This window comes from Galeopterus variegatus, unplaced genomic scaffold, assembly GCF_000696425.1.
Source record: "Galeopterus variegatus unplaced genomic scaffold, G_variegatus-3.0.2 Scaffold614, whole genome shotgun sequence".
In the NCBI taxonomy this organism is placed as follows: domain Eukaryota; kingdom Metazoa; phylum Chordata; class Mammalia; order Dermoptera; family Cynocephalidae; genus Galeopterus; species Galeopterus variegatus.
The window spans coordinates 268,473-293,497 of NW_007726725.1; the positions used below are offsets into that span (position 1 = coordinate 268,473).

The 25,025-nt window shown below is 51.4% G+C and overlaps 1 protein-coding gene across 1 annotated transcript in view; it reads right to left on the reverse strand.

The window, feature by feature from the left end:
- TAF4 (TAF4 RNA polymerase II, TATA box binding protein (TBP)-associated factor, 135kDa) overlaps positions 1 to 25,025 on the reverse strand; it is an 83,099-nt gene that overhangs the window by 28,698 nt on the left and 29,376 nt on the right. Inside the window, exons 3-8 of the mRNA XM_008570567.1 lie at positions 8,007 to 8,173; positions 6,420 to 6,539; positions 3,680 to 3,799; positions 2,352 to 2,474; positions 1,319 to 1,408; positions 503 to 748 (exon numbers count right to left, since the gene is read on the reverse strand). Coding sequence (XP_008568789.1) covers positions 503 to 748; positions 1,319 to 1,408; positions 2,352 to 2,474; positions 3,680 to 3,799; positions 6,420 to 6,539; positions 8,007 to 8,173 — 866 coding nt within the window. The remainder of the gene's footprint in view (positions 1 to 502; positions 749 to 1,318; positions 1,409 to 2,351; positions 2,475 to 3,679; positions 3,800 to 6,419; positions 6,540 to 8,006; positions 8,174 to 25,025) is intronic.

Here is a 25,025-nt window from a genome sequence, read left to right on the forward strand (position 1 = left end):
TCCAGACTGTCAGCAAACAAGCCACTCCGGAGCAGCTCACAGCCCTGCCTGCAGAGAGCACCCCGATGCATACTATTGCCGCAAGCCAGCCTCCAGCCCCCTGCCCCCGGGTGCCCACGTCACACACGTGTGCCTGCCTCTCAGCATTTGGGCCATCACACCTGACCCCAGAGAACATCTGTCTAAAAGATTCTGAAAACACGCTGTGTCCATTTAAACCAGTAAAACCCCCAAACAATACAGGTAACAGACACACCAGTGGGGTCAAGAACAATATGCCTACTTCATTTTACTGAGAAATAAACCCAAAATCATAGGCCTCAACCTCTAATTTATATTTTAACTATTTAAGAGAATACCCAAGCTTCTTCCTAGCAGGAGCTGTCCTGCATGCTTGTAAAAAGGTTTCTCTGAGCCGTGCCGGTTTATTTAAGAGGCTGGCGGGAGCACTGGCGCGGGAGCCGGGCTGCGGAGCAGCGGGCGAGGAGCGCGCCTTCCATACCAGCGGTGTGGGCTGCCCCTGCTTGCCAACGCCAGCCTGTGCTGGCTGCGTGAGGCTGATGACGGGGGGCTGCAGGGCACTGGTCACGGTGGCCGCCGGCTTCCCAGCCGTGCGCTGCACCGAGCTGCTCAGCACCACGGCCGTGAGCGCGGTGGTGGCCTGCGAGGCAGGTGGCGGCTGCTGCTGGCTCTGCTGGATGAAGGCTGCTGAGTCTGGAGTCAGCTGTCTCAAGGCAGGTAAGCTCCTCTGGGTGGAAAGACAGACATGAGGGGTCAGGGGCGGCTCAAGCTTAGGTTTCCTTTCTTAAAAAATTCAGAAATATCACACTTTAGAAAAAGTCCTGAGCTAAATAAAACAGGCTCTAGACTCTTGAGTACACATCTCTGGATGTCAGATGCCAACCTCCCACCAAGCAGGATTAAGCTTGATAATAATCGTCTAAACTTTGTTTTAAGAACAGACAACAAAAAAAGCAGCATTTTAAAAATACTTTTAGAAATGTGGTGACACCAGTGGTGATCCAGGAGAGCCTGACGCTGCTAAGCCCCCAGTCCCCCTCGGTAGGCCCCGCCCCATCCCCTCCCCATCACCGTTCACTGATCGCCTTGCCTCCTCCATTGAACACAACACAGCCGCACGGCCAGGGTCAGGGCTCACGCCTTACAGAAAAGCCTCTTCCAAACAGAAAACCCAACATCCCACCCCAGGGCACTTTGAACCTTTCCCTGAGGCAGGGGACACAGGTGCATGTGGACACAAAAGTGCGCACGCGTGCACACCAGGCCCTGCCTGCAGTGCCACAACTGTCAGAATTACCTTCAGGAAAGGCACAAGGTAAGGTTGAGGTGAAGAATTAAGTTCGCGATATAACCTGCTAGTGAAGTCTTCTGCTTCGATCTTTCCATCCTTAAAAATAAAATCCATACTGAAATTCTGCACTAAATAAAATTCATGCACACACATCCTAGTTCAGCATCACTCTGGTTTCATGTTTTACAGCCAGTACCCTGCCCACTCTTTCATTTGTCAGAATACATGGGAAAGGCGGCACACACTGCCACCCCAGTGGGGCAGGCTTTCCGGGCACAGTCGTGGCAGGGCATCAGCCGGTGACCAGGCCTCCATCTGGGCGGGATGCTGGTCTGCCTCTCGTCTCTACTGTGAGCACCATTTTCATGCAGTGCTCACTTTGCTAGGAGACAAATTAGCTTTAAAGTAACTTCACTATCCAAGTCAGTGCTGAGAGTGTAGGGCGCCACAGCCCAGCTGGGAGTCAGGCGCCTTTCAGGAGGAGAAGACACCCACATGACACCTGCAAGGTACCAGAGGGCTGGCAATCCACACAGAGGGAGGTGGGGGAGTGATTCTGCTGAGGAAGTTTGGTGCAAAGGCGGGAAAGATGAGCACCCGGCTGCTCTGGGGGAGAGAGGCAGAGACGTGGCCACGCAGCTGGAGAAGGGCCCAGAGAAACTGGCTGCTGGAGACCACCACAGCTATCCCACCAAGGCAGGCAGTCTCTTCAGACACCAGGTAAGCCCTCTTCATGTGGACACGTTGAGAAGCGTGAACACAACAGAAAATGGCAAAGCTCAGGGAACCATCTGGGCACTGGCTCTTCACACAGTGAGGCTCGGGGCAGGGGGGCCACTGCACAGCTACCGGGCAAAGCCCCCAGAACACCCAAGCTCAGGAAGGAAGGTCTCTGCAGGCGGTCACACACACCTCTGACAGCTCCACCTGCCACAGGTGTCCTCTCCTGCTGCCCAGAGCCCTTCCTGACTCGGCAGCCACAGCCGTCACACTCAACATGCTCTAAGGGAAAGGAAATTTAACACAAAACTTTTCTTACCAACAAATTCTGTACAAGCTCTTTCACATTAGCTGCTGTTTCTGTAGACTGTTTACCAGATGAAGCCAGTTTTATTAATGTAGATAAAAAATTTTTACATTTCTTCACGTTTTCCATAGTTTCCTGGATCAAAGTAAAAATATATATATAAGTGGAAAAGTCTTAAAAGGCAGATTTTCACCACAGCCTTTGGTTTAACTGAAATATGTATATGTACAAATACAAGCGTATATCTTCTCTAAATTTCTTTCAAGAAAATGTGCTAACTTTCACGGCCTGCTGATGGGTACAAACCGGACTCTGCTCTGAGGACACCTGGCCGTGTCACTTAAGGGCCACCACGGTTCACTCCTCACTCAGCCCAGCAGTTTAACGCCAGGAATGCAACTACATAAAGAGCCACAAACATGGAAACGATGCTCGTGCTAACTTTCACGGCCTGCTGATGGGTACAAACCGGACTCTGCTCTGAGGACACCTGGCCATGTCACTTAAGGGCCACCACGGTTCACTCCTCACTCAGCCCAGCAGTTTAACGCCACGAATGCAACTACATAAAGAGCCACGAACATGGAAACGATGCTTGCCACACAGCTTGTCATCAAGACAAACTGATGCCTGTCTACGTGAACACAGAAGGAGTTAAGTGACGATACAATTACTAAGAATGATGAAAAACACTTCGCAAAGGAACATGAAAAAAGTGAGTCTCGGGGCCGGCCCGGTGGCGCACTCGGTAGAGTGCAGCGCTTGGGAGCGCGGTGGCGCTCCCGCCGAGGGTTCGGATCCCATATGGAGACCGGTCCGCTCACTGGTTGAGCGTGGTGCGGGCGCAACACCAAGGGTTGCGATCCCGTTACCGGTCACGAAAAAAAGACAAAAAGGAAAAAAAAAAAAAGTGAGTCTCACATACAGTCTGACCCCAGGCTGGAATGTGGACACAAATGCATGAGCTGCTATCTCACGACTGCAAGCGCCGTGTAGTCCACATGTGTGACTCTTTCAAATGCGATTGTTTGGGATTTTGCTGTTTGTAGAGCTCTGCTGACCTAAAACCCTCAAGCAGGAAGATTGGGGCCCCTTCCCACTGTCCCTCAGAGGCCACTGCCTCAGATCCCACCTTGCATGGGAACAGCAAGTCCCCACGCACTCACATGGCTGAGGCTGCGGCTCCCCTCCACACCTTTGAGTCAGCTGGAACGCAACACGCGGCCCCAACTTGTTCCCACACCAGATAGCGGCCTGGGCTGTCACAAGGCTCACTTTCCCAGCCAGTGACCAATGGCCAGGCTGCCTCTGAAGGTCCTGAGGGGAGAAGCGGCTCTTACCGTGGCAGCTGTGGAGGTGGCAGTCGCACCCGGAACTGTGCGCTGAGGCGTCCCCGTCTGAACTGCTGTCGCTGTCCCAAGTGAAGCTGTCTGGGCAGCGCCACCCAGAACAAGCTGAGGCTACAAGAATCCATAACATGACATTAGTGCATCTCGTGCCACCACCCGGCCAAGTGGAGACCAGCCTTGCGTCTGGGGAAAGAAAACAAGGCTCCTGCAGAGGTGGGGAGCTCTGCACAGCTGAGGGCCCCCAGCCATTGCCGGCACCCTGCCAGAGCCTTTGCAGTGGCGGGACACACACACCGAAGCCATTCAAGGTGGCCTACGGCACTACAGGCAGACCAGCGCCTCTGAGGACTGCTGTCCTGAGCACCTAAGTCACATTTTGCACCTGCATTAAAAGTTGGTAGAAACGAAGCCAACCTCTGGAAAGAACCTAATTTTCAGAAGTCGAGGGTAAAAGGCAAATGGTAACCAGCATAAATTGCCTTAATAGCCAAACCAGGTCCCCATCTCTCACTCCATCATCCCCTCTCACATAGAGAGGCTAGTTACAAGAATGGTCACAACTCCAGAGCCACTCATGCAGGGGACCACGCAGGACCACAGCAGGCAGGAGGGTCCCTTGCTCCCCTCAACCTCCCCTGCCAACCTTCCTCTGCTCCGCAACAGTGAGTCTCATCAGGAAGCCTCATAAAGGAGGGAGGTGTTCAGAACAGAGCTGAGAACCCACGGGGTCATAGGTACCAGTCAAACCACAAGGAGGGAGGTACCACTTTGCTAAACAAATGAACTCTGGCTAAGTGAGTCAGCAGGGAGACAGCAGGCAGCGCGGGCAACCCAAACGACAGGCCTTTGGTCAAATTCCTAACATTTCCATTTTACATGAATAATTATGGTGCAAATATACACTGATTTGTTAAATTAGTACTTTTCTGATTTATAAATCTAGCCGTTGCATTTCCGTTCTGCAGCTTTCTTCACTCCTTTCCGAGACTCCTGCCAGCAGGGGGCGGTGGAGGCCTGACCATGGCTGCACGCGGCAGCAGTGGCGGCAAGTCCTCGGCTCTAGCCTGCAATGCCAGCCCAGGCCGGCAGGTGCGCTCCAGGCAGCATCACTAGCGGAAACTGCTCAGCTTCCAGAGGCCTCTAGGGTTTCCCAAAGTTGTGCCACAGGCTTCCAGCACCAGTCACAGAGGGGCGGGACACTGTGTATCCTTTACTTGTAACAACAGCACATATTACTTTTGTAACTACATAACATCAAATAAAAAACTGCAAAGGAAGAAAGCTCAACAGAGCAAAGCAAGCAGCTGTCTCTGGGCGGTCAGAGAGCAGCTGATCCCTCACATTCCATCTACTGAATGGATAAATATGATTAATAGTTTTTCAACTGGATATCGAGACTGTGTCAGTCTATTCTGATACATGTATCTTCCACTACATCCGATGCAAAAACTTGACTGTGAGCCTCACTGTCAGAAAAATCACTCTAACCAGAAATTCAGATGCACCAAACAGAAGGAACACAGGGCCGAGAACCCCTTCCGGAAGACTCAGAGCCTCCTGGCATGCACAGGAGGTCAGTGCTGCTCTCTTGTACGGGGACTGAGATGCTCCTCCACCTGTTTTCACCCACTGCAGCCACCAGCAAGAATGGAAGGAGCCCTCTACCCGCCCTGGGAAAGGGGAACAGCGCCCACCCTGCAGCACCGCAGCACAGACTGCAGAGAAATCAGCAGCCCATCTGAGTACTGCTCCTGGTACACAGGACCTCCGGGACTGCACAGCAATCAATGCGATAGAGACATGGGTTTATAACAGACGCTCACAAGCACTGTGAGAATAGGAGAAGCCTTTGAACCACTCTGCTTCTGGCTGCTCCCACCTGACTGCCAAGATTCCTTAACCAGGTGTGTCTTTCCTGGCCAGCCCCTCCCCTCCTGGACTTCTACTTCTGTGACGGCCAGGCTGGCCTGGCCAGAGCACAAACCTTTCTCCTCGGCTTGCAGGCCAGAGGCGGAGCTGGCGGGAGCACCAACACTCAGCAGGAGAGAGGCCAGCAGCTGCCCCAGAACACACTCTCCTCCCGCAGCTTAGAACACTTTTAAAAACCAACAATCCACCAGGTTGATGTGGAACATCCCTGAAGTTGCTCTTACTACTAGCCAAGGATACAGGCTGCAGGGAGTGAGGGAGGTGTGGCAGCCGGGGTGCAGGAACCTCGCCCACCTCATGTATGAACACCTCTGACCAACAAGACAAGAAGAATGGCACCTACGTCATGACCTGCATAGCGAGGTCATTGCTGAACATTAAGCAGGTTAATGCATGTGGAGTGCTAGGGAGGCCACTGGGCACAGTACTCAGGTGACAGCTACCACCATGCAGTTACACGTAAGGGCCACATCCACACAGACACACACGCTTGTCCTCCCCTCGGACTTTTTCTGCTTCCAAGATGCTTTACAACCAAATATTAAAAAGGTGATATTTTTTATACTTCTAGCATAGTGGGAAGCTTTGTAAAGTTCTGCTGATATGAAATTCTGGGTAGGTCCAAAGAAAAAGGAATCCTGCTCTATCCTATGCTGGTAGTCAGGGAGAAAGCACTTTCTTCATGGACAGCCTTCTTCCCAAAATTCAACTTAGTGTCCAACACAAAACCTCGCAAGGCCTGGTCTGTGCATCAGAGAAGAGCCGCACTCTGCTGGCCCCCACTGAGTGCTGTCTTTCTTACCTGCATACCAGGCGAGCGCTGTAGTGTTGTAGTAGGCTGTACCGTCGTCTGGGCCTGAGACACTTGCTTAATTATGGTAGTTGGGGTCACCTGCCGTGCAATGATAGGTGTTCCAGGTGCCTGAAAAATTTAGCAAGAGTCACCTAAAACAAGCTACAATAAAAGGAATCTCCACCGGTCCACTGTATACAAAAAACAATCCTTAGGTATAACCAGTGCACTCAAGAGGGTCCACAAACTCACTCAGGACTTTCAATGAAGCCACCATAATCCTGAAGGCTTCTCACCAAAGTAAAAGTGTATGATCAAAATCTTTTCATATGCTATACTAAAAATATCAAAGTCTATAAAATGTATCCTTAAAGAATGCAGGCATCTGGAAACTCAGGCCTATGATACTCTCTTGTGAGTCTGTTAACAAGCACTAAGGAAGTAGCAAAGGCACCAGGAAGCCCTGTCTCCTGGGTGGAAAGACAGGTCACCATGCTGCGGAAGGGGAAACAAGGTGGCTGACCCAGGGCAGAAGACGCCTCGAGTCCTGAGCCAGCTGAATGACGCTGGCATGGGAGACTGGTGGCGCCAGCGCTGACGGTCAGATGGCAACACGAACATCTCCGCTGGAGCGCGACCATGAGCATTGGACACCTGCACCTTATGCACGGACAGAACACTGCAGACCCTGTAGACCCCATTTTGCACTATTTCAGACGGGGGGGGGGGCATGGTATTAGTCTCCAGGAGGAATCCACAGGACAGCGGCATGAATTCCAGAGGGAACGCAGCTCAGATCACACTTCAAGACGATTCTTGTCCTCACTTTACCAACCTGCCGACCAGCTCAAAACGGCAGGATGACAGCACCACACAGACAGACGGAACAGAGGAGAAACAGGCAATGTGTGTGGGGCATGGCCCAGGGGGAAACCAAGGCACTGGACAAGGAACAGCACAGCTGGGGAGAGGAGCGTCCCAGCACTTTGCTTTTTAAGCATCAGAATCCATCCTCTCCACCACAAGCTCAGAGTCAGGATCTGTAACCCAGAGGCTTAAATGTGGGGTGGGGGGTCTATGTAAAACAACCCTGTAAAGTTCTCATGCGCATCCAAGTATCAGTAACCAGCACTCAGTCAGCATTCACTCCATCCCACTGCTCTTAGCCCTTTAATTATCTTGACTCGGTCTTCATGGCAGTCCTACGAGCTAAGTTCTAGTGTGATGTCCACTTTGCAGGTGAGGAAACTGAGGCACAGGAAGGTGAAGCCACAAGCGCAGAAAGAGAGGGGCCAGGGTAGAGCCACAATTGTGGAGTGTCTGCTCTAACCCCACTCGGCCACATGTGCTGGCCACAGGAGCTGGCTCCCCTGAGCAGGGCACAGTCCTACCACCAAGAGGAGGACAGGAGACCAGCACCACCGCTGGGCCCATCCCTGTCAGTGGGCCGGATGCCACCCACACCTCTCGTTCCTCACTCACACAGGACACCCCCGGCCCCCACAGACCTCCCCAGTGTGCACAGCGACAGGGAGCATCGAGGGGAAGAGGCTCGAGTTCCAGGGCTGCCACACCTTGGCCCACGTGTGCACTCACCTGTACGGTGGAGATCTGGACAGGAGGGGCACTTGTGGGAGTGGCAGGGCGGGGGGCCATGGTGGTCTGAGGCTGAGCCTGCGCGTGGGCCTGCGCCTGCATCTGCGCCAGGGCCTGCTGTGGAATCATGAGCAACTGCCCATTCTCACTCCGCACGAGGACCATTCCTGGGGGACAAAGGAGACCTGGTGTCAGGAGTGTACCCCACCTGCATGTCCACAGAAGCACTGGCCCTCAGCAAGGGAAGCTGAGGGCTATGAGAAGGAAACACAAGAAGTTGTGAAACATACACTCGCTGCACTCAAAACACACCTGCCTGTGAGGACGGTTCCCAGGATGAAAAGCTGCAAAATGCCATAGATGACTGTGGAGTTCAATGGTCACCGAGCCTTTCTTTCATAAGTACACCAGGCAGCAGACGATATGAAAACTGCTCCCCCCACCCACCGTCAGCCCCACAGGCCCCCCATCGACCACACACCCACTCTACAGAGGCAGACAGAGCCTGGCACGCGGTCCACAGCCAACACTCTCCCCACCACGGCTCCCGCATGCTGGGCCTCAGGAATGGGCCTCACCTCTGTCAACACCATGAGTCCTCACCCTCGAGCAGGCCTCCACCTCCTTGCCTCCACTTCCCCTCTGTGTCTGCAAGTCACTGAAAACATACCCACTCGTGCTGGGGGCCCTGCCTCGTCTCACTGTCCATATTGACCAGGCTGTGGCCTAGGAGATGCAACCATGCACCACCCATAAAACACAGACACACACACCCCACACCCCCCCACGCACACACACACAGAGCCCACATGCCAACACACTACATGCAAATGTACATGCATGCATGCAACCACAAAGCCCACATGCCACACATACGTACACACACACAAGCACACAGCCCGTGTGCCACACATACATGCATGCACACACAGCCCACGTGCCACACAAACGTGCATACATACATACAACCATACAGCCCCCATGCCACACACACACGTACATACACACAAAAAACATACAGCCTATACACCACACATACATGCATATGCATGTACACACACGCAACCATACAGCCACATGCCACACATGCATACATACACAAACATATGGCCCATGTGCCAAACATACATACACACACACACAACCATATAGCCCACGCACCACACATACATACATACATACACAATACAACCACACAGCCCATGAGCCAAAAGTCCCCCCATGTGTTCTGTGACATCCACACCAAACAGAAGCATGGGCCTGTGCAGCCTCGTGGGAGCCCGTCAGTTGGCACAGGCAGCGCTGTTCTGGCTGGCCTGGGCACACACGACACACAGCAGGGGCAAGAGGCGGCCCTCTGCAACAGAAGAGCCTCTCATCCTTCATGGTGCTTGAACTAAATCATGGGAAAGCAAATCCTACCAGTCAGGTTTGGCATTAATTTTAGCTTAAAAAGACAGCAACCAGTGATACTGTAAACTCCATTAGAAGCAGTACCACGACATCTAGCCTTTACACGTAACTCCCAACAACAGAGCTGGTAACAGAGCTGCGAGAGGACCGTGTTCTTTCTCAAGCAGAGACTCAGCAGACGGCGCAGCACCGCGACTCGGCCCAATTGAGAACAGGATGGATGAGAAGCAAGGCTCGCCTGCATGTCCCTGTCACCACACCCAAGCTGGCCGGGCCCAGTGACTGCGGCCTGCGTTCTGCAGCCTCCCCCTCCTCCCTTTAGGGTGAACTGAAAATGACACTCTCAAGAAAAAAAAAGGCAGGACCTGTAAGCCTGTTTGTCATCACGACACGCAGATATCAGGCTCTTTCCTCACAGGATAGAGGAGAGTTGGCATGATCTCAGAAGTTTTAGAAGAGTCCTTGAAGCTGTTGGGATCCAAGCTCTCTGAGAACCCATCGTAATATCAAAAAATAACACAAAGCCTCTCCCTGGGCTCACGTCTAAAATTCTTGATCCAAAAAAGCCACACTTATGCCCCTTCAGAGAGCTTCCCTCCAAAATATCCCTTTCAAAAAAAAACCATGCTGAAATTAAACAAACCAAAAACCCAGCTGCTGCAAATAACTCTGCTGAAATCTCCAAAACCTGGGAGCTCCTGAACGACAAGAAAGAGGCCTCAAGGCTCCATCATGGAAATCAAGTCTCTGTTCACCGCCCCTCTGCACATGCACAGCGCTCAGGAAAGAAGATTCAGGCAAGGTGGCAGCTGGAACCAGCCAGTGTTGGGTGTAAGCCATCAAGAGAGAGCACGCCTATCCACCCAAGTACACACTTGGGCTGCAGATCCCAAAAGAGGAAACTTGGTACACATCCCTCGATACATCTTCCCAAGCCCAGCCATTCATTCATCCACTCAGGGACCCCAGCTGCTCCTCCTCAAGAACTCTAAGAAGCCCGTAATCACTGCGGGCTTAGGAGCACACAGCATGCAAATGGTGGGCACCAAGAATGAGGCTGTGATGCACTTGTGGCCCAATGCCTCAATTTGAAACCCATTCACCTGGAAGTTGAGAAATATACATTTGAAGCATCAGAAATGTTTTTGCTTAAAAAATTACATCCAGAAAAATTTAAAGGAATATTTAAAAAATAAGTACTCATGAAATAGCAATGTGGTTCAGGCTCTAAAGAAGTGGAGTGGTGTTTTGGATTTCACACAAGAGTAAGGAAACACGCTTTTTTCTGTGAAATGTGCCTGGTGTAGAGCCAATGGGCGATGGTGAGGCCCAGCATGCCATGGTGAGGGCAAAGGGTGGGGAAGGAATCAAAAACCCTGCCAAGGAGTGTGTGACTTTAGGCAGACAACTTAACCTCTCTTAGGCATTAAAAATGTCCCCGATTGGGTACCTAAATGGACAAGCAGGAAAACACAGATGGACCTGGATATAAGGCACTGTTAGCCACAGAATAGCCACAGCTGCCATTCCAAACTAAATGAGCATGGCTTGAGCAGGACTGAAGTTTATTTCAAACAAACAGTGCACTTAGGCAATGTCTTTGGGGACTCCTCCTCGTCTGTTTCCCTGATTAGTGTATTACAATCACTGAATGTAACAAAAAGAAAAGCCAGACATCCATGTGACAGCCTGAGGACAGTCAAAACACCAACGGCGGCACCAAGTGCCATGTCTCGGTGACGTGACCACAGTTCTGGATCTAAGCAGATAAGTAACTGTGCAGTATCCCTTCATGCAAATGCAAAGAAACACAACTTTGTCTCAAAATATAATAAACTAATTTAAGATAAAAGGTCATGAAAAAGTAAGCAACCAGGGTTAAAGGCAGCACAAGCACATGATCTACAAGAAGCATCTGCCCTCCTGCCGCCCCCGCTCACCACCTCTCTCCACTTCTGCAAGGCGCCATTTGTGAGAGCTGCCCAGGGAAGAAGTGCCACTGTGTACCTGGCAGGTGTGGTCCCAGCCACACTTTACAAACAGGGACACCAAGGTCAGCGGGCAGAGTGACTTGTCCCAGAGCTCATAGAAGACAGCACCTGGCACATCAGTCAACCTCACCACAAATACACATAGGATCCCACAGCATAGCAAAGAGGGCCCTCCAGAGAGACACACACCCATGGGCTCGATTCCTCCAGCCCCTACATTGGGAGGAAAAGGTCACACTGGAAACAAGAAACACAACTTCCACTTAAAATACCTTACGGATTCCTCCTCAGGCCAAGATGGTCAGGTCCAGGACAAACAGAGAAGGGCTGGGGCATGGGCACCGGAGGTGGTTCACAGGTAAGGTCAGGAACCAGGGCCAGGACCTGCCTGCTATCCAAGGCCGCCCCACCTCTACGCACAAGCAGTAGCCATGATGCACCCAGACCCGGCAGACAAAAACAACCAAGCTTTTCTAACAGTAGTAGCTTTCTTAGTACAAAAATAAGTGTTCTTTCCAGAAAATGTGAGACATGCAGAGAAGTGCAAGAAAAGCAGGAGCCTCCAGAAGCTCCTTCTCCTTTGGTTAGCACAGCTGTGTGTCTCCTCCCAGCCTCTGTCCTGCGTGTGTGCACATAAGGACGTGCGTGCTGATCACTGTGAAGGCGACTGAGATCACTTGATGCCACTCAGTTTTGCGTTCTTTTCTTCTCACCTCTTACACGCATTTTCCATGTCATTAAACATTCTTCAAAAACATAATTTTCAGCGGCTACATAATATCTCACCCAAAACGTGCTTATAACTTCCTTTTTGGTGAAGATTTAGGCTATTTCCTATTTTTCATTATTGTAAAAACACAGGTTTTAAGATTAAAATGAACAGTGTAAAACACCACCTAGATTTTAGAGGCTGAGAATGCAGAGACAGCAGCAGGCAGGGGCCTCCCCAAGGGACTGCCCACCTTGCTGCCAGTGGGACCAGTACCTCTCCCAGGAGCTTTCCAAGCCCCATGAGCTCTTCTGGAGGGACCCACACCCTGCCCCCCCAGCTCAGTGCCGAGCACCATCACCCATTCTTGAGACGTGAATGAATCCTACCCTCCCTTACGCACCACAGTTCAAGATAAACTCCAGTGTTCTAACCCAACATTACAGTTTTTCCGATCCTTTCAATACTGACACTTTCTACTGTATTTTAAACCGAAATGTAGAGCATCCGAAGTTGCACTGCAAACTCCACAGGCATTTCCAGCCTGGGAACCTCCACTCGTGGGGAAAACACTTTCATCCAGTGTCCAAGTGTCACCCAAATGCTCACAGGAACAACTGCTGGGCGTGGGGCTCAGAGCCGTGGGCTCCCCCCTGACCTGATGACAATGCCCTACTACCTCACCTGTTTACAGCCCCTCAAATGCAGAGGCTCCCATGGACTGGGAGGGCACCTACTCGAAGGAGAAGGCCCCCTGGGCTGTGATGACAGCAACCAGCTGAATGAACGACAACCCTAGTGAGAGGGACTGGACCTGCGCTCTCACCTGCAGCTCTGCAAGGGGCCCCAGATGATGTCCCCTTCAACAAAATGCCACTCGGACTGCACTGAGAGGCCTGAGGTGTTATCCCCTGTTAACAAAATGCCACTCAGACTGCGCTGAGAGTCTGTAAGGAAAGGTCGCAATTAAATTTGTGCAAGATGAACCTCCCCCCACCAACCCCTACACCTGACACTAAAGCAGCCAAAATAAGGAAGGAGCGGGCTGTGCCGAAAGCCTGCCTGAAATGCCCCTGCAGAGCTTCACTTCCAAGCACCGCAACACCGCGCACTGCTTAACTGCACCAAAGAGCTTGGGGGGCTTCCCAAGGGACTGTCCCAGGTCCACGCGGTGGCAGGAGGAGACACAAGCCTGCTGTCCTAGGCCGCAGCTACGCAGCACAACGGCCTTGTCAGAGGCAAAGAGTCCGTGGAGCAGCCACCGGCCAGGGCTTGACCAGCGGACCCTCCCTCCACACCACTGCCCCGACCCCCCATGGGGCCCTGTGCAGAAGCAGAACCCCTGCAGACTCCTGGTGGCACTACCCCAGGATGTTGCTAGGGCTGAGCTAAATTATGGCCTAAGTGCCACTTTTACTCCTATGGCTCTTCTGTGGACTAACTTTTTGTCTCTTAAATGACAGGGGGAAGTGCTTAAACCTGTAGAGCTGTGAACACAGATGCACGCAGGAGTTGAGAGCAGAAGTGGACGGGGACCTCACTCGCCCGCAGCATGCAGATGTGGGTGGCAGGTGCAGAGCAACACAACTGCAGCAAAGGAACTGGGCACAGACACCTGCACAGTCCTGGGCAAAGGCTGTGGTCCCAGGGTCTTGCTCCTTCAAGGGCAGCCTAATCATCGTCATGGACCTCACACACACTGGGTACACTCCTGCCACTCACCCACAACACTAGACAGCTGTAACCATCATTCCTCAGCTCCCCCTTTCTTTAAGGCTGCCTGTGACCCTGACGTGCCCAGGAGAGGGTGCTGGACATCCCATGTCTGTGCATCTCTCGCTGTCTGTGAGGCTTGCTCAGGTCTGCCTTCCAGCCCCCTAATTCTCTCTCCAGCTGCAATCCACGTTCTAGAACTCTTGTTTGCTTCATTCTCAAATTTGCCTGCTCTTTATAATAACATGCTGCTCTACTCCTGGCTTCTAGAATTCCCTCTTATGTCTTGCACCAGCTCATTCATGCAGCTATTTCTCGAGGGTCCCACAGCTGGACCAGCGGCTTGTCTTTGGAGGACTTTGTCTGCAGTTCTCCTGTGTGGCTGAGGTCAAAGGCGTATCCCCCTCCACAGGGGTCTCCATTCGCCTCTGCCAACAGCCTGGGCTATCTCATCACTCAGGGGGTACGGCTCCAATTCCAGCCCACGGGGACAACCCTGGGGAGGGTTCGTTTCTTCCCTCCCGACACCCAGGACAGGCAAGAGGACCCTCTTTCCCCATGGCCAGTGGGGGGCTCTTTCTGGTCCTGAGGGCCCGCGGTGCCAGCTCTCCTCCTGAGGCTCTGCGCTCTTCAGCACCTTGGTAAGAAAGCACAAGTGTCAGGGACATGGAGCCATGCGACCAGCCAGACACCAGCCCAGCCCACCCTGTTGACAGCTTCCTGCCTCAGCCCCATCCCACTCCATTTCTGACCCCCAGTAGTTTCCTTTATTTTCTAGGAAGCTGAATGCTTCATTTAAAGGAAGATTTGTCCAATTTCTCCACCTTTCTGGGTGTTTCGTTATGGAGAGGTTTTTAGGATGTCTAGTGCTGTCTTACTATCAGAGTCACAATTCAAGTAACAGTCCCTCTTCAACATGGCAAACACCCCAAGAATCGTCAGCCAAAGAAAAGCCTCCACATCAACACAGAACCAAAACAATGGGCTGATAAAAGTAAATAAGGGGCCGGCCCGGTGGCGCACTGGGTAAGTGCGCCGCTTGGGAAGCGCAGCGGTGCTCCCACCCGAGGGTTCGGATCCCACATACAGACCGGTTCCCGCTCACTGGCTGAGCGAGGCGCGGGAGCGACCCCGAGGGTTGCGATCCCGTTGCCGGTCCCCGGTCCGGTACGGGGGCAACACTGAGGGTTGTGATCCGTTGCCGGACACGGAAAAAGACAAAAAAAAAAAAAAAAGTAAATAAGAACTCCTCTTCAAAATCAGAGAATATACATTATGACAGTCGGAATAAAAATTCACAGAATGCCCAGATGATGAAGCTGAGGCATTCTCCCAGAAAACATTAGGAAAAGAAAAAAGAAAGTAGAAAACTTGGGAAGAAAGAATGAAAAAATTAAAAATATCATTTCAGAAGATCCAACAGGTGATTAACAGGAATCCTAGGAGGAGGAGTGCAAAAGGAGAGAGATTGCTCCAGACCATGTGTGGTGGAAAGGCTCAGCCCAGGGTCCAGCAGGGTAAAGAAGAGAGCGTACAAGCTAGGAGCCACCAAGGAAGCCCAGACTATCAGAGAGATGACGAGAATTCTGTTTCAAGAAGAGACTGCAGACCCCACACAGCAAGGGGGCAAAGCCAATGCACAAGCAAGGACATCCAGCCACAGTTCCTCCATTTACTGAGGACACAAGCGTGAGAAACCCCCACTTCTTTCTGACTTGTGTCACACAATCACGAATGTGTCCGAGCTGTCAAGACACACGTGTCAGGATCCACGAGGAACTCTGTCCAACCCTGCTGCCAAGTCCCGGTGCCCTCCCGCGGGAGGAAAGCGCTGTCCCTGTCCATCCAGGGGTTTGAAGGGGAGGAAGGCCATGGTGACTACAGGCACAGCTCAGCCTATTGAATCGCCAGGAGCCCCTAGCAGAGCCACCAGCAGGTGGGAAAGGAGCGTGCTTCTAGGTGAATACACTACAAAAGGCCAAAGAGATGAGCACAAGTGAGGTTTTCTTTGAGGTGGAGAGCGGTAGGCTGACGCCTGACCCAGTCTGCAGCTTCATTTTTCCCTTTGTAACCCTGACATTTGAACCCTCCCCCATGCTGTGAGCCAGGGCCAGCCAGGAACCACCACGCGGCAACAACCTCGGATGTGGAAAAGTCCATTCCAGGATCCAGCGCTCACTCTTCTCCCTGAAGAGGAGGATTCATTTCCTTGAGAGGGCGTCTGTGCTACAACGGTACGCATGTGGGGCATCTTTCTTTCAAAAGCTGTCTACCACTCAGCCAAATGCTGTCTCTGTCATCATCATGGGGACACGTCCAGCTCAGAGCAGGCACAGCGCAGGAGCAGGAGCGTGATGTGTGCCACGATATCGGGCTCTGACTCACCCTAGCGTGCACCAGAAACTGCGAATGCAGCTCGAATCAAAGACACCCTGAACAAGCGGAGAGAGGCACTCTGTTCTCAGGTCTGGAAGCTCAATAGGGAAGGTGTCAACTCTCCCCGAACTGACCTGCAGAAGCATGCAATCCCAATCAAAATCCCAGCAGCCTTCTGTGTAGAAACTGACTAGTGATTCTAAAACTCCTACAGAAATGCAAAGGTCCCAGAGTAACCAAAATGACCGTGAAAAAGAAGACAGGTCGGAGGGCTGACATGCCCGACTTCCAGGGGTATGAGAGCGCTCCAGCAGTCAGCAGAGTGCAGCATGGGTGCACAGCCAGCCAGGTTAATGGGCAACACGGGGTCCAGCGACAGGCCCAAACATGGTGCACAGAACACAAAGGTGATTCAGTGGAGAAAGGAGAGTCTCTTCAACAAGTGGGGAACAACTGGACGTGTACCACCAAAAAACTTGGATGTGTACCTCGCACCAGAGGCTGGCCAGTTAGCTCAGTTCATTAGTGTAGCCTTATAACATAAAGGTCATGGGTTCGGATCCCAGAACCCGCCAGCCGCCAAAAAAACAACAAACAAAAATATATCTCGCACCATATACCAAAATCAAGTCAAAATGAATCCAGACCTAAATGTAAAACCTAAAACTCTAAAGCCCCCAGAAAAAAAACAAAGGAAAACATCTCTGTGACCTGGAGTTAGGCAAAGAAATCCTAGGTACAAGACCAGAAGCTCAGTCCATAAAGGAACAAACAGGTGAACTGTACTTCATCAAAATTAAAAACTTCTCGTCAAAAGACACACAGAGAAGACGACAGGCCACAGACTGGAGAAAATCCCTAGAAAGCATGTATCTAATTAAGTACTTGCATCCAGAACATACATAGAACTCTCAAAACTCCGTAAGAGAACACAGCACCACACAGAAAAGTGAGCAACAGATTTCAACAGATACTTCACTAAAGCAGCTATATGGATGGCAAATAAGCGTATGAGAAGATGTGCCACATCATTAGTCACTAGGGAAATGCAAATTAAATCCACGAGTCCATACCGTTACATGCCTGCTCATGGTAAAAAGACCAAGTGTTACCAAGAATGTGGAGGAACCAGAGCTCTCCTACACTGCTGGTAGAACGCCTCTGAAAACGGTCCTGTGGTTTCTTAAAATGTTAAACACACCCTTACCCCAGGACCCACCACTCCACACCCAGGTATTCACCCAACAGAAAAGAAAGCACATAGCCTTACAAAGACTTGTACATGAGTTATTTGAAGCAGTTTTATTTGCAAAAGCCAAAACTGGAAACAGCCTCAAAGTGCACCAACAGATGAAAGGACAAACAATGTCTGATATATCTACATAGTGGGAACTGCTCGAAAATGAAAAGCTACTGATTCACACAACAACACAGACGAACCTCCAATAATTGTGCTGAGTGACAGAAGACAGAAAAAAAGTATATACTGTATGGTTCCTTTTAGATAAAAATCCACAACATGCAAACTCAGCTGTAGTGACAGGAAGACATGGTCATCTGGGAAGGATAGGAGGAAGGTCATAAAGGGTATGACGAAGCTTTGGGGATCATGGGGTGTTCACTACCCTGACTGCCACACCTGGTTTCACAGGTATGTGCGTATGTCAAAACCCAACAAATTTTCACTCTAAGTGTGCTCACTTTATTGCATGTCAATTATACCTCAGTAAAGCTCTTAAGACACACACGCAACTCTTAGAAAGCAGGAAAAAGTCACAACTCCAAAGATAATAGGAAGCACAGTTTTGATCAACATTATCTTCTTGTCACCTTCCCTCCTGATCAAGTCACTGCCCCTTTCCACAGTTAGCCAGTAGCCTCCTCCCAGGCAGCCCTGTGTCTTACGAACACTGGCAGTGGCTGAAGAGCTGCATGAACAATCCCATTCACCATCATACGCAAAAAATGGGCCACGTTCAGCAAGTTTACTCCATGCTGACCTCATGTGTGACCTAAGAACATGTGTGTGCTGCTGATAGTACCAAGTGATCGCAAACTCCACACTCCCTTTCTGATAGAGTATCTCGTTGCGTACTTCGGGCAATGACAAAACAGCCGAGCGTGAGTCATCAGAGCTCCCAGAACCTCAGAGTGAAACTGCATGTCCAAGTCTAAACACTAAGCCAGCTCTTCTGACGGAAAGGTACTCAAAAGCATCCCAGGAGGAAGTGCGGTCAGGCTGCACAGGACCAGCCCCACGAGACCCTGCCCCAGCTCCCAGGGCCCACAAAAGTTCCGGGTGCAAAGGCCGGTTCCAAGAGTGCCCTTCCACGTCCTCCAGAAGGCCAGCCTTGGCTGTGCTCATCATGCAAGGGATCAGGCAGTGGCTCTGGTCTGGGGTCCAGGGCCTGGATCTGGCCCCTGTGGCCCCAGGTGCTGAACTGCCCAGGTCTTGAGTGCCGCCCTGTGAAATGTGGGAGCTGGTCTAATGCTCCCCACTCTTTCCAGCCCCACATTCCCCCCTGGGCTTTGATTCCAGGGCTCCGCTTTATACTTTAAGGTGGTCTGCAAAGCCGTCTGCCAACTCAGTGCCCCTCCACCCCATCGCTCGGTCAAATTTCACAATCACGTAGCTGCTCACCTTATAGCAAAGTTAAACACCGACTCATGGAGAATTTTACTACTGATTCTTTCACTTATTAATTTATCTTTAATTCAACAAGGAAAAACCCTTGAAGCCTATATACAAAAGAGACATGTACAAATCCACACAACAGGAAATGGCATTTGATACATGAAAATTTGAGTGTAAAAAAATCACAAGGTTTGGGCCGGCCCGTGGCTCACTCGGGAGAGTGCGGTGCTGATAACACCAAGGCCCTGGGTTCGGATCCCATATACAGATGGCCGGTTCGCTCACTGGGTGAGCGTGGTGCTGACAACACCAAGTCAAGGGTTAAGATCCCCTTACCGGTCATCTAAAAAAAAAAAAAAAAAAAAAAAAATCACAAGGTTATGCCTTTCCCCTCTAATTGTGGAGGAACTGATGGCCACATGTGGATTCTAGTGTCCCACACACAAAACTGGAATAACTGAAGTTTGAGAAGAACCCAGTCTTCCGTCCATCGAGAGCTGAGCAGCAATGTCAGCAGTACAAGCAGGAAAAACCCAAACAGGACGCTGTAGCTGGAAGAACCCTTCCCGGCTGGCTTTCGGAATTGGCCTGTGTTTCACCTTCTCCTCGTCCCTTATCTCGCAGGATGCTGCCAGGCTTGAGACAGATGCTCTTGCCCGTGGCACACACCATCCCGTGTCCCTCGTCACCCGGGTGGCACTACACTATCTGGGGCTCTTCTCAACTCTCTGGCTGCTCCCTTTCACTCTGCAGGCTACTGTCCCCGATCACCCATCCTAGACCCTGGACGCATCTCCCTCTCTGCTCTTTCCCTGGAGAACCAACACTGTCTAAACCCCAGCCCTCGTTACCCAACCACCTACTCAGACAGCCAGCGCTGCAGAGCTCACTCCCTGACCGCCCCATCCCAGCAAGCACCCACCCTCTCCTAACTGAGCCGCACATGCCGAAATCCCAAGACTCTTTTGTGACACCTTCTAAGCCTCACCATCCACACCCCACTGTCACGTGACCTATCAATTTCAGATCCTACACAGCCTTTAAACTTGTTGTTCTATCTTCAACACAGCCACCCTCGTCCACACTATTATCTATCACCTCTCACCCGAGCTAAGACAATGGTCCCTAACCTTCCTATTACAATGAGGTGATCTCGCTGAAATCCTGCTGAAGAGCCTGCAATGGCTTCCTACAGCTCTGGGGAGAGAAGCCATCCTCCCTATCCATGGCCTCCCAGCTCCCCAGGGAAGCCCCCACCTCCGTCTTGGCAGTCTCATCCACAGCATTACAGGATACAGCCACAGACCCCCTGCCCACCACAAGGTCTGGGACAACCCCTCTTCCCTCCCATGCATCAGATCAGCCCCCTGGTTCAAGAGCACCCTCCAGGGCACCCCTGGGAGAGCACATCTCTTTAGTTCTCCCCTAAGCATTATCACAGCTACAATTTTGTAACTGCTTAATCACTGGCTAATGTCTAGTCTCCCCCTCTCAGTGTAAGCTCCGTGGGGGCAGGGACTACATCTCTCTGTTTGCATAAATGAATGGATCCCAGAAGAGTTTAGAGAACCCACAAGTGCTGTGCTCACCCCAGGCCATCCCTTCCCCACTGTCACTGTAATTCCTTATCTATCTGCATTTCTCCTCCTTCCGACCACCAAATCCTTGCTACATACTGTCTTATTTATCTCTTATCATCAGAACACAATGAAATAAACTTGGCAAATAAATAACTTCCTGCATTGGTTTGCTAAAAAAATCATTAACTTCATCTTTAAACATCGAAATCGTGTATTCAACCAACGGTGTTATTAAACAATGTTGATGTGCCAAGCGCTGGGTATACAACAGTGGGCACAAAGCAGATGTGGTGTGTGTTATTCTATCAGCACAAAAGAAAGTAACTGTAACCAAGAAACACCTTCCATGCTGGCCAGCTAGCTCAGTTGGTTAGAGGGCAGCCTTAAAGCACCAAGATCATGGGTCTGGATCCCTGTACCAGCCAGCCACCAAAAGAAAAAAAAAAACCTTCCCAGCCCCTCACTCCCTCTCCTGCTCCTAGCTGGGTGGGTTGCTTCCCCTCTGCTGGGGAGCCCCAAGGAGGCAGCCAAGGTCATGATATTAGCTTCTCCTAACCAGAGCCCCTGCCTGAGCATGTGATAACCTGCCCAGGCAGGAATCCTGTTGCCCTGACTGACACTTTCCGGGTTGTACAACCAATTGGGTGGGCTTCTGGGCCATCTGTCTGCTCACTGTCATCTCTCCACATGCAGAGCTTCGTGCGCACCCACTCCTGCTGCTGGAGGCCCCTGAGACACTGCACAGAGGCCTGACAGGCACCTGGGACAGGCACCTGCTCTGGGCTGCTGAAGATGCCAAGCGGGGTCGCTCAGAGTGACCAACATGGACAGCCCCACCCCACACAGCAGTTCCAACCTTCATTCCTGCCAGGGCTTCTGTGGGCCCGAATACGAGAGTATTTCAAAAAGCTCGTGGAAAGATTTGCAATATTTTTTTATTCTATTTTTCCAAGAAGGAAGAACAGAGTGGCCTTGGGGGTGCCAGTGGGGGTGGGGAGCAGCAGGAGCCGGCCAGGTGGAGGAAAGGCACACAACTGGCACTGAGCCACCAGGGACCAGCACAGCAGCCAGAGCCCTACCAGAGGTTTGGGGCCAGGTGAGCAAGGAGAGAACACAGACAAACCAACTAGGAAACTGAACACCTTCGCTTGTGCACATGCACTAGGCCAGTGCAGGCAGCAGATCAGGGTTTCCAGTTGCCTAAATGGGCAGATGCAGTAAACATTGTTACGTCACAGATATCACGTCACCCACAAGAGACACCACAGCTTTTCACATAAAAATCTAATACTAATTTGATTTGTTTTCATGTGTAAATAGACACATAATTTAAAACAGTCCTAAAATGTTAAAATAACTTTCCAGGCATTTAATAACAGCATGCAATGAAACTCCCCCCTGCCAAGCAGCGTCCATTTCGGCTTTTTCTCAACCCCTGCAGCCCACTATGTCCTGGTTCCACAATTCAGATCAGCCATGGATCAGGCCACAGCTAACGTCTGCAGCGGGGCACAGACGTTTTCACGGGGAAGTACCCAAATTAGTACATGGCAGAACTGTCTTTTCATTCAGAGAAGAGAATAGTATTCCAAACCACACCCCCCAGCCAGCCTGCAAACAAGATCAGCCAGGTAAGGGCAAGAAGCCAAGAAAACTGCCACAAGTGGCTGACGTCAGGCCTGGTGGGTGCAAAAGTGATTATTTTTCTGTACTGTCAAAGCTTTAAAGTACCAAAGATTTTAAAAGATATCTGAGATATTTGATCAAAAACAAAAAACAGGGCTGGCCCGGTGGCGCACTGGATAGTGCACCGCTTGGGAAGCGCGGCGGCGCTCCCGTCCGAGGGTTCGGATCCCACATACAGACCGGTTCCCGCTCACTGGCTGAGCGGGGCGCGGGAGCAACACCGAGGGTTGCGATCCCATTGCCGGTCCCCGGTCCGGTACGGGGGCAACACTGAGGGTTGCGATCCGTTGCCGGACACGGAAAAAAAGACAAAAAGACACACACACACACAAAAAAAACCAACCCTAGGACCAGGCAGAGCCCTCCCAGTCTTCACGCGGCCTCCCCACCCACACCTGGGGGACCGCCACCATGTGCACACTACCCGGGGCCCACAAGCAAATGGCCAAGACTTGATGAAACACAGGACAGTGACAGCCTGAAGTGGTATGACCCTAAAACTCCTCAGATACTGCGCCGAGGAGCTGCACCATAATGGGTACACACATACCCAGGGGGTGGGCTAGACAGTGGGGAGGAGGCTTTCTTTACACTACACACTTCCATTAGGCTGAAATTTTCCAGTGAATGTGTTTAGCATTAACAGTTTTTGAAAAAAAAATTTTGTCCAAAAACTTCACTAAGTGGCCCATGACCATAACTGGCTTATCTACTTCAACAATTGGCCAAAAACCATATCAGGTGACTCTCAAAAGCAACACAGAGGACCAAACGGCAAAGACACCCAACCTCACTAACAAGCAAAGAACAGCAAACTACAATGAGATGACAGTTTTTACCCACAGCCTAGCAAAAACCTAGTTCACTTTCTATTATTGAGCCTTGGCAGGGAACGGGCGCAGGGTGCACACTTGGGGGAAGAAGTGCCAGTGTCTTCTCTGGGGGGTCCCACATCCTCTGACGCAGCAACTGCTGCCCAGGAGCAGGGCAGACTCCCACCGTCTATGCACACGAGACACACCACCCACAGAACCGAGCCTGCATGTGTCCTGGGGAGAAAGCATGTCCCGATGCGTGAAGCACAAACACGAGCGTGAGCAAGCATCAGGAGGCTGACAGCAAGGTCACAGTCAACAGGATCTACACTTCTGATTTTACATGTGTGCACACTGTTTACATTTATTTAAATTAGCATTAAAATCATTTTGAAATTTAAAGGCAACAGTAAGAGGCAAGTGTTGACAGTGCTCACGACGGAGCTGTCAGGAGTTAGCCACCACGGCCCATGGTCCCCCCAGCCCTCTGGGGCAGTGACCTCTGCTCCTCTTCAAGCTCCCCCCAGCCACACCGCACCTCCTGCATCCCCATCACCTGCGCGCCACCCTCACAGTCTGTGCACTGACCTCTGCACACTGTTCCTACTGTCGTGTGCCATCTCCATGGCCACACATAGACTCCATCGCCTGACCCCAAGGCCCATGCTGTCCCACTGTCCATGCACCTTCTTAGCATTCCCTCCATGCAGACACCACTGAGCCCAGCTTCACTAACTCCTGTGGGTGGCCACAACCCCGGGTGCCCTGGGCAGTCCTGGAGGTTCTATTCTGCCTCATGTGTCCAGGAGTGGCTGCTAGGCCCTGCACTAAACAGACACTTGAACAAACACCAAAAACACTTTTTCGCTCCAGGATGTTCCCCTGATAACAGGGCACGACCATGTGGGCACCAAACATGGGACAGTTCTAGACCCTCACTCTGAGAGCCATGTTCTCCCCCAGGCAGGCACCGTCCCACAGAGTTCACCGAGGAGCAACCATCATTCACACGGAACATGCGGCCCGGACGCTAATCCGCCTGACCCTCGACTCCTCCACACTGGCTCTGCTCTACTCCTTAGCATTCCATCCATCCGCCTGAACATAACTTCACCTGAGCTTCCTGAAATGCCCTTGTCTCTCTGTGTACAATCGCAGCAAACAGGAAGTGACTTGCAGTTGATCTCTGGCAGGTTTTTCTTCTCAGTTTTATAGGTGAAACATTTCTGTCGAAAACATCTCAGGCACCTGGTATCTCTTCTGCCTTTGTGAAACCTTCTCCTACATCCTCAGCTCTTATCAGCCAACACTAGTTCCTAATTTTCTCACATCTCCAAAATCTCTGAAGCCCATAGGCCTGCGTGGCTCCCCCACACCACTCTTTCCAGGAGCTTGGATCCAAGACCATGGTGGCAAAACCACTCTGGGCTGGGTGTCCAACCCTCCCTCCCCTGGGACCCCCTCACGGCCCAGCTTGCAGACTCGGGCCGCACTTGGGCGGCCTTCCACCAGGTATGGGGAGTGCACAGGTCGGACCCAAGATACCACCTCTAAACTTCCTGAGCTCTTAGGACCTTCATCTGAGCATCTTTATTCTTCTGTCCAAGATTCTAAATATTCTGCACTAACAGCCTTTAATCTTGCACAACTTTAGTACATGCTTTCATTTGCAGACTCTGAATCCCATTCAAACGACACACTGGGTTTCCCTTCACCTTGACTGACAGAAGCTCGGTTGCAAACTGTGCCCACCCATCCCTGCCCCCAGCAACTCAACAGAGCTCAAGGGGGATGATTTTACTTATTTATTTTCCCTCTCCCCTGATCTTCTTATTAACTGTCTTCTTGTATTAGAGTACTTTTATCATTGACCTTAAGTTCTTACTAGAGTACATTTAAATAAACAACAGAATAAACAAGCAAATGCTCCTGCCAAAACGTCAAGAACGCAGCCAGGACGCAGGCGTGAGCAGCCCCCAGGCAGCAGGTGCCTGGAGAGCCAGCCTCTGCCAAGCAGGCTTCACATGAAGGTCACACTGAACTGAACAGCACTGGAAACAGGGCAGGAAGCTCACAATCACTGAGACACACAATGCACGGA